At 33.1% G+C, this 16,487-nt stretch overlaps 1 protein-coding gene across 1 annotated transcript; it reads left to right on the plus strand.

Annotated features, from left to right (window-relative positions):
* Positions 1-1,731: 1,731 nt before the first annotated feature.
* On the plus strand, positions 1,732-16,228 carry LOC123708347 (cilia- and flagella-associated protein 251-like). The gene is made up of 18 exons (XM_045659023.1): positions 1,732-1,924; positions 2,475-2,621; positions 3,004-3,262; positions 4,084-4,199; positions 4,522-4,802; positions 5,479-5,630; positions 6,092-6,238; positions 6,710-6,818; positions 6,916-7,109; positions 7,456-7,607; positions 9,009-9,238; positions 11,504-11,615; positions 11,900-12,130; positions 12,697-12,788; positions 13,284-13,518; positions 14,170-14,392; positions 14,743-14,852; positions 16,100-16,228. Exons 1-18 carry the CDS (start codon positions 1,772-1,774, stop codon positions 16,226-16,228), a joined length of 3,072 nt encoding a protein of 1,023 aa, XP_045514979.1. The 5' UTR covers positions 1,732-1,771.
* The last annotated feature ends 259 nt before the right edge of the window (positions 16,229-16,487 follow it).

Genomic DNA, 16,487 nt, shown 5'->3' on the forward strand with positions numbered 1-16,487 from the left:
TTAAAACCAAAGTAAACAAATTTGAAAGAAATATACAGAACTTAGACACTAACTCTAATGTCGCCCATTTAAGTCAGTATGTTCTTGAAGATGAGCCAAGCTACGTTTGCAGCATAAGGTGCATGTGTGGCTACAGTAACAATGTAAAATATACATTTTTACCCATCAATATAGTTTTGTTAATTTCTCATGGTCTCCAGTTTATTGAAAAAGCAGCTAAAAATTGTCTATCAGAAACTAGAAGTTGTTATAAGTACAAAATTAAAACTAACTGCACATTAGAGTACGGACCTCATTTACTGATCGATACAAGTGCATTTACAGACCCAAGTTTCAAGAAATCGTTAAACACAGAGGACAGCGAAGCAAAAGAAACCGTTCCACGATTAAGTTCAGTTCAAAAAACCATAACACTTGACTACAAACAAAATGCTTTAACTGCAATAATAGACTACATTTGTGAAATAAAACACTACGTTACATACGCACTTTCCGGACAAAATTGGTCTAAATATGATGACTTAATAAAAACTACACAAACCACAAACGACCGCACAAAAATAAGCCCACATTTAATTATATACACACAATGCGAGTAAGTCTAAGTTGATTGATTCTTACTGATTGTTAAAATATATTCCAAATCAGCAAAGATTTGAGACAATTTAAAAAAAAATCTTTATTTGTTTAGCTATATGTACAATAGAATTCAGATTGAGGCCTCCCAAGTAAGTCAGAAATATGTGACAGGAAGCGTTGCTCTTCTTTAAATTTACAAAGTTTCAACAAGGGTAACCAACACAATTGGTTTTAAAAACGAGGGTACTGTAATAATAATAAATTCTTGAGTTAATAGTTTTTTCTAGGATTTTGGATATAGCTGCTAAGATAGAGATTGGGCGGTAGTAACTGATGTCCTTTTTATTACCACTTTTAAAGATTGGATGGATAATTGAACTCTTAAGAATGGTAGGGAAGAAACCGGTTTTATAACATACATTGCAATTGAGAGATAATAGGAGAAAGTAATGGTGATGCTAGTTTTAAGAAGAAATTTCATCAGAGAGGTATGCTCTGCTGAGAGAAAGCGAAGAGTTCTGGCCTAGGCTTTAATTGTTTTGTCTAGACATCTATTAGATCTAATAGAAACCGCGGAGTTCCCATGTCTAGACAACATGCTTTCTTTAAATTTAGTGAAAAGTTTGAAAAATACTAATTATTTCGTTTTCTCTCACTCTTCTTTATTTTTTTTTATAATCAAACCTTTTTATTTTTGTATTTAAATGATTAGGAACTATTACATTTAAATTGGTTGTTTTAATAAGACCTTTTTTTATCGAAATCGATAAGAAATGCTCTGCTGTGCCCGGGAAGCTGGCAGAGCATTTCACGATTTTAAAAAAAAAATATTTTCTGGACTTAAATGTGCAGAACTCTTTCTAAAAACTATCAGGAACTCGAGAACTATTGTGTTTGCTGCCAGAACTTTAATTTTTTTGTGCTCTGCTGGTAAGTGCTCTACTAACTTCACAGACACCCTGCCAGGCTCCTATTACATATAAACTACTCTCTTTAAAATAATCTTCCTAAATTGTATTCATATTTTAAATAGATGTTATCTGTATTCGCAATGCATTTTTAGGTTTTTTAATTAACTTTTACGGAACTTTTGACATGTTGCTGTTGACGTAAAACGTCTTTAATATTGTTAATGTCTTTGATAATATACAATAATAAAACCATAGGTGGATAAAGCTGTTAAATAAACATTATGCAATCAAAATCGTTAGAAAAGTTCCACTCTCTTCCAAACATAAGAGCTGGATTAAGCGAAGGGGATTTGCGAAAATTGTACAGTCTCTCTCTGTCACAGATACGGAAGCATGCCGAATTTGCGGAATACAATTATAAACCGGCATCTTTCGTTAGTATTGACTATGTATATATATCCATAAATTCATTCTCTACTATTAAACGTACCTACTTATTGATAGAGATTGAGTTTCATTATTCGTTAAGTTGTTAAACCATAGTATAAAAGAGACACGAGTCGGTACCAAAATCTGTTGGAAGTTACTGAGTACCAATGCACTTAGTTCAAACAATGTTTGACTAATTTAGTTTTAAGGGTCATGTGTAGCTAGCCGACACTCCTGTCTACCATATGCCGACCACGAATTATATCATATCTGGGCCATACAATGCATTGTGGAGATGAGAACTTGCAGAACCTGATCGTAGTTGGTAGCACAGAAGGCAAAAGATCACCGTTCACCAACCAGGTGGACTGAGTGAAAGACGCATCTTCCTCAAAACTGTATACAGTAATAAGAGAGGTGCTGCATAGAAAGCCGTAGAAACAGATTGTTCGCTTTAGATCTTTCCTTGATGACCACGACGCTCAGACATGAGCTACCGACTGAGGTGTAGCTGTGATATTTAACATTATTAAGAATTGTATCTTTTTCATACAGAACATACGTTGGATTTACGGTTACAATCCTAGAGCGGGTGTGATCAATCTAAAGGACAGCGACAAGTCTGAAATCTTCTATGCAGCCGGTAACTGCGGTGTGCTGTATGACTGGGAGAGTGATCAAATGAGAATATTGCAAGGACATGTAAGTCAATTAACATTATGGGTTTATAACTAGTTTCAATAAGAGAAACAATCGCTTATATATTCGGATCATAACTCTTTCTGTTAAAAGATCCTTTAAAAATCCAACTAGGCGGTAGGAAAACGACTACTACGACTCCATATAAAATAAATTTTATACTTCTGCAGTTTTATAAGTGAAAGAATCCACTTTTTATTTATAAGGCATAAATATATAATGATTAATAAATCAGTTCTTAAATTTGGTTGGCATACTATTTGTATGTTGTCAATTATTTAAAACCAATCGAGATGCAGGCCACGCAATAACTATGTCTAATTTTTTTCAATATATCTTGATAAATATGGCACCAGTGCATATATCTCGAAATTATTTCTTCCAGAGACACGTAGTCCTGTTCTTAGCGACGGATGCTCAAGGTAAATGGTTAGTCACTGGTGACTCAGGGCCCGAAAACATTATCATAATTTGGGACACCACTGATTTATTTCCACAAAAGACGTTGTTTTCACCACACGGCAGCAGGAAGATAGCAAAAATCTGTCTCAGTGCTGATGCTAAATATCTTATGACCTTGGCTTATGCTGACATAGCTGTTCTACACTGGTGGATATGGTCCTTTGGATATGACGTTCCTCATGGTAAAAATTGACCCCGGATATTTGGAATAAAATTGTAGATAAACCTAATAAACAGCGTCTGTTTAACGAAAAAAACGATGTCTAATATGAACGATATGAATATATATGATAACTAGCGGACCGACAGACGTTGTCCTGTCCTGACTATGAATATTGATTACCAATATAATAACTCCGATCAAAGCATTTATTTTTAACGATATTCATTTCTCTTACGTCCTCTATGACGATATTTGCTGCACGCATTCTGGTAATGTTATGTCAAACGCCATAAGGTAACATCAAAAAAGTTTGAATAGTAAAAGCCCTATGTACTGAAAAAATTATTTGTCATCGTAACAAAAGTCAGGTGGTTAAGTATTCTTATATTTTACAATTTTCCGCCCTTTTCTTAATGTTTTCTTTCATAAGAACCTTCCGCTGACAATAACAAACACAACAAAAACAGAAAATCGAAAATCTAATAGAGAAATCGGTCCAACCGTTCGTGATTGACAAAATTCCAACGCGTGATTCCGTAACCAAGGGAAATAGGGATTCATTTTTATATATAATATATAGATTAGGATTATGAAAGTTACACCAAATCCGATGTATATATCTTTATATAATTCACTCCATCGCAGGGTGTGCAAAAAAACTTTAAATTCTTATATTATCCATTCATTTCTTTAGTTCCTTTCCTTACTAGGGTTGCCTGGAAGAGATTGCATCCCTCATAATTTTTATGTGTGTATTAAATAAATATATTTTAAGATGTATGTATATATCATGTTGATTTTTGATTAAAATAATGTCTATTTTCACCACCATTCTTTCAGCGACGCTGGAAGTGGATATATCTTGTGATGGCGTTCTTGACATGAGTTTTAATCCAAATGATAGTTTGCAGTTTCTACTACTAACTAAACAGGATATTTGGATTGGGACGGCTAAGGTTTGTTTCAATTTAGCTCTGTACAACGAAAACCTTACTCAATACAAAAAGATAAATTATGTGATTAATATAATGTTTATATCAAGGGATAATAATACTTAAGCCTAATTTATTCCTTAAAAAATTCATCCATTCACCAACGTGTATATTTTGTAAAGATGGATGATATATTTTTATTCGACAACAGCATTGTCTAAACATGCGCTTATTATTTGTATATTTTTTGTAAGTGTAATTTTAATCCTATATTATAACAATTCTTCTAATACCCTACACAATTATGATATACTGATCTAAGAAATTAATTTAACATACATTTTAGAAAATATTTATAACGGAAAGAGGAATAGTAAAAGAGACGGACGACTACGAGTTGATGATTCGTATGCCGACCAGAAAAGCAGCACCAGAAGTTGGAAGGCTCACTTGCTTTACGTTTGCAAAGGCCCAGATTGTGGTAGGAACGAGTCGGGGAGCTGTAGTGTTATATAGTGCGACTGTTGGGAACCAGGACAATGTCAACATGAATTACGAAGAACTAAGATTCATAAAGATTTTAAAAATTGAACAAATAAAAATCAATGTTATTCAGAGCGTGGATGGGTATGAATTACATTTTACTGTTTAAAAATAAAATAAATCAATGGCCCTACAACCTTTTTCGTCTGGGCCTCAGGTTTTTGTATCTGTTTCATGTTCATTTGTTAATCTTATAGGCAAGTAGGTGATTCTGTGCCTGATGCACGCCGTCTACTTTTTGTATCTAAGGCATGCCGGTAAATGCGCATATAGAAAGAAAGGTTTTTGGTGAACAGCCGGGGATCGAAAGTACGACCTCAAGGAAGGAAGAAGGAAGGAAGGTCGCACGCTGAAGTCACGAGGCCAACACTTCTCTCTATTTTACTGTTTCACTTTGCGTAATATTGAGGTTAGGTTCGGTTCGGTAACAGTTAACTGTTATCGGAAGCCAGGCCCCTACTGATATTTAAATAGTAGTGACCTGGGTTCCGGGAAGCTATATCCGCTTTTCTCTCGTAAAATTATGTGTATGGTTTGATTCCTCTAACATCATGAAAAAACAAAAAGGAATGCCAATGTAAATTCGATTAAGACTAGCACTAACCTTTGGTGGTAATGATGGTGTAGTCGAGAAAAATCAATGTTCCTCTCCAATCGTTCTGATAATGAAATATGGTTTTAAGATTTTGAGTATGGTTTTTAGTTAAAATAGATAGACTGCCACATCAAGTTGACAGTTTTCTTGTTATGTTTTTTTCAGGGTCATAGTAACGGGAAGTGATATAGGCGAGTTGCACTTCTATGATGAGCAGTTAAAGTTGCTGTACTGGATCCACGGCTTTCAGGTGGACTCAGTCAGAGGCATCAGTTTTGATATGATTCGGCGAAGTTTTAAAATATTAGACCCTAAATGTACGTCTATTTTTTAATGAACGTATGTTTTTCTTATGGTCTATATCCTATTCTAAGTATATATTAGAATTATAGCTATATATAGGGATAGACGGCGAAGGCCAAGGTTTTTTGCGATACCAAGGGCTAGAACCAGAATGCTCAGATCCAATTTATATGTTCGCAGAGTAAGTTAACAATAAGGATATTATGTATCTGTATTTAATATTGTATATCATTTCATTTTTCGTCATTATCGTATTGGTTTATTAGTATTTTGTGAGGATAGTGTGTGTATTTTCTCTGAATAAATACATTTTTGTACTAGAAATATATAATAGGTAAATAAATATATCAATATATCAATAGGTGTCCAATACAAAACGTATGTGTAATTTCTGATAGTGAAGCAGGAAAAAATAAAACTTTTACAATTCTAAATTAATGAAATATTAGCTAATATAAGTATATTTCTGGATTAGGTAACAAGGAGTGCCCTTGCTATGAGGAGGTGAACGCGGGTGTGGATCCAGAAACTAAGATGCTCCGCCAAAAGCTTATTAAAAAAGCAATACCTTCTGACGCAACAACTGCCAATAAGCCGTTTTTGGTTCGAGATTTCATTTTATGTCAGTTTAGATTTCTTCTTGCATTCTTAAAAAAAATAATTATCCACTTTGACAATACACATAAGAGTCTAGACTATTAAGAAAACTTTGTTCTATGGGACTAATTGGCTAAATCTAAATTTGCGTCAAAGTACTTCTTTAAGCTAAAATTATCACCACTGGAAATTACAAATTTGGTATTGTCCATCGTTTTACAATTGAGAGTTTTTAAGGCATTGAATTAGCCCATTGAATTATTTCCGAACGAATTCGACTTATGTTCCTTGATGAAAAGAGCGTACCGATTCTGAAAGGGCTGACAGCGAGCCTGCTGATAGTGTGCGTGATGATTGGGAGTACCACTTAACATAGGTGAACCTACTGCTCGCTTGCCCATCTGTATTATAAAAAGGAAATGCTTTAAATACAGAAATGTTAAATAAATACGAAAAAAAATTAAGGACTTTTAAAAATTATATAAATTTTCATCAGGTACATATAATGAAGGTGTTTCGTTCGTCAATTTCACAACGGAGAGTCTGCATACAGTTCTTGATAACAGGATCATGCGCGCTTTGACCTTGACAGTACATCCTGAAAAGTAAGGCATATTCTTGTTTTGAATTTATTATTAGTTACACGGTATACTGAAAATTTAAATTTTGTAAGTTTTTTTAACTAAGAAAATTTTCGTAAAGGTCATTACTTTGTGTGGGCTACTCGGAGGGCTTGATCGAGCTCCATAATTATCTTCAGCATAAATTATTTGTTCGTCTTGATCTTCGAGAGAAGTTTAAAGTAATAATTCCTCCAAATGACGACTCAATAAAGGGTGATTTTGAAGTAAATTATCCGGAACTGTCAGTTACGTGTCTGAAGTACTCGCCCTCAGGTTAACATCATATTTATTTTACAAATAGGTATAGAATGGCAGAATATGAAATCTAACTTTACTTTTATCATACGTAATTATTTATTATATATTTTGCTAACACAAGTCAGTAAATATCTATAATAGGAAATCTCTTTAACCATATAACAATACGTTTCTATGGTTATAAAGTTTTACAGTTCTAGTTTTACATTTATAAATAATTTGAATTATCAACCAATTGACAATTGTCTTAACTCCATTTTTGTTACGGAAAATTAAAGAAGTATCCTACTAATATAAAAAAACTAGAGGTATTTTTAAAGAGCGTCTTCTATTTCGTATCGAAACTGTGATATTGTTTAAGGTCTACACTTGGCATGCGGTCTAGACACGGGCGAGCTATTATTCTTAGACCCTATCACTATAGACCTCCTTACTCCAATTCCGTTCAAAGACACCGACCACTCTATTAAGGAAATCAACTACAGCTGCGATTCTATAACCCTAGCATTTGCAGTGAGATCTTTTCTATAGTTAATACATTTAATTGGGTGAATACACCTAGTCTTGACATAAATACTGAAACAAAGAAAAACTATTTTTTCTATTACAAATAACATTTATTACTATTACCGTGTGTTACTTTAATACATAAATTGTAAAAAAACAATTTAATATATAAAAAGCTTATTTGAATTGGTCTCCATTGGCTGCAATACAGTCCTTTAAACGTTGAGGCCAGTTATCAATAGAAGCACGCACTCTTTCCGAATTCTTCACTGCCAATCTTACGGATTGTGTTAGGGATTCCAAATTTTCATGGCTTTTAGAGCATGCCGTACTCTCTAAAACTGTTCATAAATAATTGTCCAGAGGACTAAGATTGGGACTAGACGTCGGACAGTATCCAGCTCTGATGAAGTCCGAAACGTTCGTTTCCAACCAAGACTGCGTTATAGACCGAGCTATATGACCCGGCGCCGAGTCTTGCTTGCTTGCTTTTTCAGAAAAGTAGGGCTCAGTGAGTCCTTCATAGCTATACCCCCCCAAACCATCACTGAAGTCGAATAGTGCCCACGTTGCAATCTTTCGACTAATTGGAAAGCTTCCTTAGAGCTTTGAGCATAAATACGGTCATTTTGTTTGTTAAAATACTGCTTAATTGTAAAAAAAATCTCATCCGTAAACAAAATTTTTCTGTGACCTCCCTTTGCGTATCGTTTAAGTACTTGTTTCGATTTTACCACCCTATTCTTTTTTAAATTATCAGTTACGATATGACCTGTACGTCTTCGAATTCTTTCCCTAGGGAGTACAACCTTTTTCATACGGACACTACGTGAACGGCCAAATATTTTTCTATTACATTCAGTGGAGGTCTCGTTGTACCTATTAATAGCCTAGTACACAAATGTTTTACTAATACCAAGCGTATGGAGAGTTTTTGAAATTGCATTTGGCTCCATACCTACTTTGTGTAATGCAATCACAGCGATTCGGTTCTTTTATCACCCCATTCTATTTTAATATCGTACAATGTATTGGCGCCAAAATGAGATAACTCAATGAACAATCATATAAAAATGACAAATTCTAAATTCAAATGTAAATATTTTGTTTATTTTTAAAATAACAGTATTTATGGCCAGACTAAGTATGTAACGCTTTCTATAAAAAAAACGAAGTAGGGAGATAATTCTCTTGGAAGATTAACTCCCTTATAAAAGTCTTAAATTTTATATTTATATTTTTTAGAAGGCTAGGATGTTAATTAAATGCCTAATTAAGCTAGCTGCAAAATATATACGTAGATACTGAGCGTTAATGGAATTACATGCAAATCAAACAATATTCAAAAACCAACAGCTTAATAATATTATATTTAGTAAGTCTAATCAAGACCTTTTCATATTTCAGGATGCAGGTAGAACTGTTTGCGTCTATAAGTACGACTGCAATAATTTCCAATGGCAATTCGTAGGAAAGCATAGAGCGCATTACAAAGAAATCACTTCTGTATTCTTTTTACCCCAAAAGAATGCCGATGGCGAATACAAATTGTTATCCCTTGGTGCTGATAGAATGATGGTGGAATACGACATCGGAGATAGTTCAGATGAATACTTAGAGATTCTTAGCTTGGATAGGTACTAGCTTATGATATTAGCTGCTTAGATACAAGCTCTTAAACCGTATTTTAAGTCAAGGCCGGATTTAGAGAATCCAGGCATCGGGGCAACAAAGGAGGCCCCCAAATTATTTTCCAAATAATATAAACATTTTTTTTCAGTCCAGTTTTAATTTAATGTGAAACCAAGCAGATTCTTTTCTAATAAAAAAAGATTTCTAATAGAACAACTAATAAAATGTATGTATATATGTATACTAGTGTACGTAAGAAGTGAAACTTCTTTATGACCTTCTTATTTTTCGAAAAATTATCTACTATATTGGTTAAATAAAGTTAAATTAGATAAAGTTCAAGAAAAGGCTTTTATTATTATAGACATGACAAATAATACAATTATTTCATTTTACCTTACTAAGATTATTATACATTATTTTCATTAATTGTAATAGAATTATTACTATCATTGTTATCGTTATTAAATATATATAAATATTATTAATGGCTTCGAATATCTTCGAATCAACCGTGGTAGGGACAAGAAGAAGATGGCGCGCAACGGAAAAAATATGACGGTAAATTTTTTTCCAACGCCGATAAAGAAATTTCACTTCAAAAACATTAATACAGATCAATGGATCTGTTAATATTTAAGAAAAATAATAATGTTTGTACAACGTTATACCTTTATTAACAGCGAAAAAAAATTAAAAGATAAGTTGTTTACTAACCGGAATTTAAAACAGTTTGTCAAGTTCAACAAGTCTATGGTGGGGTGCCCTCTTTTGTAGAGGCCCCGGAGCTGTAACCCACTGGGGTTGTTGTATGGAAGGACACAGTTGTCCTTCCGGCCCTGTATCAAACGGTTTATTATTTATGTATTAAGTTATAATTAGGTTCAATCCAAACCATGGACTATGGACTATGGCTATAGGACACATCTACTTTATTTATACACCATTTAAGCATATCCTTTCCATCTGTTTAGTCCTGACTTTTGTAATAAAACAATTTTTTATTTATTTTTTCTTTTTGCTGTATATGATTTTAATGTATTTGAGAAACTAGTATTTATGACTCTTAAGATAGCCGTTATTTTTGTAATTGAATTTCTACATTGTTACTTATCGTCTGTTAGCAAAGAGCCGCCCTATCCCTTTGTTGTACAGAAATATAAAACAATTGACATAATTAAATAAAAATGAGGGCAACTGGCGGCCTTATCGCCTTAATTAGATAAAGTAAGTGCAAGAAGTGAAAAAATACATAAGACAAAGTTATTTAGACATAACTAATGGAACAAAACAAAGCATTTAAAACATGTTTCAAATATGTAAATAAAATTCAGAGTCTGGACTTACCAATGGCTGACTGTTTCCTCTGAGAATGTTACCATAAATCCAACAGTACACTTCGTATTTGCAACAGTATTTACAAAAGTTGTAATTTGGCATAAATTTACTGTATCTAATAGTATTCACTATTAAGGTACGTTTAAAGATCTTAAACTTCAAATTATAAGTCATTATCGTTTCAACTGGATACAAAACGAAACGTTATATATAACGTACACTAAACTGTCGGCTAGTTTAAGTAATTTTATAAAAATTATGCCATGATCTCAGAGGACCAAAAAAACTTTAAAACAGGATTTTCGACTTTTCTATTTATTTAAAGAGGTCTATAACTCTATAGAAAGTAGAGTCTAGGAAATTTGGGTGTCAACAAGCCGAAAGAAAATTGATTAAAGTACACAATTAAAAATATGTTTTGTTGACATAGAAATTCCTTTTATACAAAATATATTTTTAAGTTAAGTTTTACTTTTCATTAAACAAAAAATATTCGCTGTAAGTGTCAGAAACATTACAAAGACTGAACTTTATTGGTAACATTCAAGGTACAAGGAGGTAACATACAAATACTTATTAAAATCATTGTCCTGGTGGACAGAAAAACTGTGTACAGTTTGTGTTTCCACCACACCAACTTCTTTTATATTAAGATCATTTATACAATAAATAAAAATAAAACTGACATACTGATCTCTCTCTCTGAATCTAATTTCTCATTCGTAGGATTTATGTTACCTTCAAAGGATTTAAAGAGGAAAGCGATGTCTTAACTAATATATATATATATTTAGCATTACAATTATATACATTATTTATATCACGCTGACAGGAATAAAATAAATATATAGACTTTAAAAATTAATAGTATTAAAGTGGAAATACTAGTATGTTGAACTTTTATAATTTATAAAATAATAAATGAATTTCAGAATAGATCAAATGGCTATACCACTAACTGGTATCCCATGGCCAACACCCTTGGAGATAGATCCTGAACACTGCAGAACTGATATTCCCATGATACTGGTGGCGAATGATGAGGTAGGCAAATATATTTGCAATCAATGTTTCCTCTTTGTGAAATGATGGTAACAAAAATAGTGAATACTTCTCCGGGATTCAAATGACACACCCATGCAGGACCTTGTGCATTACTTAATTAGGAAACAGTCATTGCAACTTAGAAACAACTAAAAATATGTTTTAATCATTAAGATTTAGATAAGCTTATATTTAATTGAAATTACTGAAAACTTATTTTGAAGTAGATTGTTTTAGTTTGGTTTCTTAAAATATTATTAATTTAAATTACCAAATAATTTTAGCACAAGTACAAAATAATTAATAATGCCACAACTATGACATTATCGACCATACTTGGACCACGATTTGAGCATCCGGTGTGTAGAATAGAACTTATTACAAGAAAGGGTGAAGAAGACGACCAAGAGCAGAAATATTTACTTTTTGCCACCAAAAACGTTATCGGTCTACAAACGTTTCCATTAGATGGCAATCCTTGGAAACATGCTGGACTTTTGGGACATCCTTTACAGGTCTGTGAGTTTCATCATCGGATGTCGAGACAGATTACGAAATTCCACCGGTATCACCTCTATGTCCATCGTCGAAAACTGACCGTTTTTTAAGGCAGTTTTTGCCGCGTACCACAAGTGGAGTAGAACCAGCTATCCTTCAAGAAAAGAGTGTACCAATTCTTTAAAGCCGGCAATGCACTTGCGAGACTTCTGCAATATGAGTGTGCATGGGGGGCGGTATTACTTAACATCAGGCCTCCTGCAAACACGGACTTTTGACCGTACTACCTGTAATGAGAGTTTTATTTAAGAAAACATACATTGTTTATGTCATTTATGAAATTCACTTGCGAACAACTAGCGCGGCAATTTTTGCAGTCAATAGCAGAGCTGGATGAAGTAAACTGTGAAAATATACCCTGTAACAAAGATAAATCGATAAATCTGCGCCTTCACTATTCGCAAAAATTTCCATTCAATTTCATTATAAATTTTATAATAAAGATAGATATTTTGTAGACAAGCACTTGTAATTATAAAGCATACTGAGAATGTTCATAGAAATAGGAATTCTTTAATTTAAGATTACTGGAATGTGTTTTCGCGAAGATTCCGGTACACTTTTTAATATTGGAGCAAAGGATTCTTGTGTGTATCAGTGGGCGGCAAATTATAGGTATATTTTTATACTTTTAAGAATAAAATGTGTTTTTGCTTAAAGCGTATAATTAGTGTATTTGATTAGGAACTTACGCTATTCTTGCGGTCAGTAAAACTTTATAACAATGCTTATTTAAGCAGAATGAGTATTTTATATAGCAGCTGAAGCTTAATACTTCGAAATTAAGAGGAGGAAATTGGATGTCACCGAGCCGAATTTTTTTAAATTATTTTTTGTCGTCATTGCTTCTCCGTGCTGATTACAGTATTTTACTTTTCATTAAATAAAACATAGTTTGGTGTAAATGTCAATAACTCTACAAACAATTAACACAAAAGGTTATTGTTACAGTTATTTAAAAAGGAAAATACGTTTTTGTAATCAATATGATTTTTTTGCCTCTGGTGAACATTTTCGATTTTGGGGCTTACAGCAAATAGGTTGGTTTAAGTAAAAACGTGAACCTTTTTTCTTCTAAATGTATTGTTTTTTGCATGTTGAACATCAAAGAGCTGTAGAAACAACGACTAAACAAGGTGGTGGAGACCTGGATCCATATTACTGCTTAGTGGAGGACGGTAGGCCTGGATGGCTCTTTCACGAGATTCGGGATCTGTTCTACTATATCCAGATTCTTTGTCAGGGCACCTTCTCACCAGAAATCCGTAGGGTGAAGGATTATATTCCGATTGATTCGCTTCCGGATATGATGAGGGCTTTGGGATATTTCCCCTCGGAGTACGAGGTATTGTTTATGCTGTTTTACATTGACAAGTTAAATTAGTTTAATACGGCTTTGAAAGAGATGTTACCCGCCCATCATGATTATAATATAAACATGGTTATATTTCTATAGATAGAATAGTGGACGGAGAAGTAGTAATTTTTTATGATTCCCAATAGTTCCTTGCGAGTTTTTCATGCTCGCTGATTAGCTAAATGGTAGTAAAAGTATTTTTTTATTGTTCATAGGATATATAGTTACCAATATAAATAAATAAATATTGATTTGTTTGATGTCAAAATCTAACCTAACCAAACCTAGTAGTGGTAATTTAACTTCTAACATTTAAAAGTTAATAATAGGATAGTATTCAATTTAAAGAAATTGTATAAGTTACCACGATATTTATGATAATTGGTTAAGTACCTATGCCAAATTGTAACCTCATTTATCCGCCGCGTGGGTCAAATGCGCTTGCACATATAGCTGACTTTCTATGTTGGTTTCCATGTCCTCTGCCTGACGAGTGACGAGTCACAATCGGCGCATAGAAAACAAAACATATTGCTGCAAGGCCATCCAATTACCTACCATAGACCATTACTTTAATTCAAAGTAAGTTATTCATTAAATAATTACGTAATATAAACATTTGTGAATGTTTTTTTTCAGGTTGAAAATTTGATAGTTGAAGCGAAGTTCAAAGTATTCCAACGTGTCCCGTCAATCGAGATTGATTTTGAGGAGTTCTTCAAATTGTACATAAATCATAGACCAGCCTTCGCGGAGAGTGTTAAGAAAGTCAGAAATGCCTTTCGACAATTCGCAACACCGAATCAAAATGACGAATTTGTGATTAGCCGTGATGATTTTGTGGATCTGCTTAGTCAAAATGGTGACCATTATATGACATATTTATCATGACATCTACATACTTAAGTATATGTTTGGTTACATTACTGCAATCAAGAAAAGAGCGTAAAAAATCGTAAAAGGCCTGCAACGCACGCGAGCATACAGGTATTGAGTTTCCATGGGCGGTATCAATTTTAACATCTGATGAGCCTCCTGTCCGCTTACCTTCGGTTCTTTAATCAAAAACAATTCTGATGGGTACAACGATGATCACAATTTTTATTTACGATGACACTAATTATTATCTATCGATAAATCCTAAAACTGAAACTAATGCGACATTCAGCCAAGGCTAAGAGTTCAATGACATTTTAATTGTATGTTTGGTAGGCGAACATTTCTCCCGAGAGCTGTCCTGGTACTTGTTATCAATACTTTATGGTCAATCGTTTGAGGACCGAGCCGCTCTGCCTGAACCGGATTTCGAATTTATTCCCGAGGTAATTGAAATGTATATAAACCAGTTTTGTTTACAAAAATTAGGCTATAGTGATGCCTGGTTAATACTATTACGAGCGCTACTTGAAAGTCTTGGAATTGTCTACGTTATTGGTGATTTAGTCATAGAATTAAATCGTTTGTAGCTAAAAATTGTGATCTCTATCCGCAAAATTGTTGAGATGTATAGTCGAATTTAGAGACTTGTTTTTAGGTATTAGAACCAGTCAATTTAATAATATTGCTAAATGCCAAAGATTTTAGAAAATCAATATTTTTCGTTACTGTAATATAGCAACTACCAACTATTGTAAAACAGGAATTGAAAAGGCTTATTATTATTATTAATGTACTAAATTTATTATTGTATTCATAATTATTTGCGTAGAACATTATAATTAATATTCATTTGATAACGTAATAATATATTTTATCACTACAAATAATATAATAATTGAGTAAAATGATATGACTTATAATGTATGTAACTTCTATGAAAAATTTATTTCAAGATAAATTTTGCAAATTTGCATGGCAGAATATGCGAACTTTAGATGGCACACCATCATAACATGTTTGTACCATATTCTTGCAAATATATTATTATTATCATGTAATAGATAGCGGAGTAAAGTCTATTAAAAAAATCAATGGCGCTACAACCTTTTTTAGGTTTGGGCCTCAGATTCTGTATCTGTTTCATGATCATTTGTTAATGGAATAGGCAAATAGGTGATCAGCCTTCGGTGCCTGACGCACGCCGTCGACTATTTGGGGCTAAGACTACCCAGTTTCCTCACGATGTTTTCCTTCACCGATCGAGCTAATGTTAAATACGCTCATAGAAAGAAAATCCATTGGTGCACAGCCGGGGATCGTACCTACGACCGCAGGGATGAGAGTCGCATGCTGAAGCCACTAGGCCAACATTGCTTCTAAATTATAAAGTCTATTAAAGGCTTAAGTATTTATAAGCTACTAAAATTGCATATAGTCATTAAATTAGTCTTATTAAAAATAATTGCTTATTTATTTAAGCTGATAAGTCCATATGTTTATTATTGTGTTAGTTACAATATTTTTCGTAATATTAGTATTGATATTAATAAAAGAAAAATAATCTTCTAAATTATTTGAAAAGTGATATGAATCTTCTACTCTGATATAGAAATGTTTTAACGGGCGCGGCTTTAGAAAAAAAGCCAGAAGTCTTCAATGACCTGCAATTATTTGATTGGTTTGTTTCTAGGAGATAACTTTGACGGAGTTGCTGACTAATATTATTGGAGTTCAGGATATAGAGACATTTTCAGATTACTCTACTAGGGAATCTATGGTTTCGCAAATTGCCACTTCATCAGAGTCTGAAGACGCCTAATTATTTATTGAAATTATTTTATGTATAATAAAATAGTTTTATACATTACCAAAGCTTTTTTATTTTATAACATAAAAGGGAAATCTGGTGATTTTGCTAACGAGTTATGGATGAACCTTATTTCATAAAATAATAAAAATTATTATAATTTACATTATACGTAACTTTTAACCTATATATAAAGGTTTAGAAAGCTTTCGACAAGTGAAATAGAAGGATGGTTTCCGATAAATTACAAAATTATGCACTGGCTGGTAGC

This window comes from Pieris brassicae, chromosome 4 (genome assembly GCF_905147105.1).
Source record: "Pieris brassicae chromosome 4, ilPieBrab1.1, whole genome shotgun sequence".
NCBI classification, from domain to species: Eukaryota; Metazoa; Arthropoda; class Insecta; order Lepidoptera; family Pieridae; genus Pieris; species Pieris brassicae.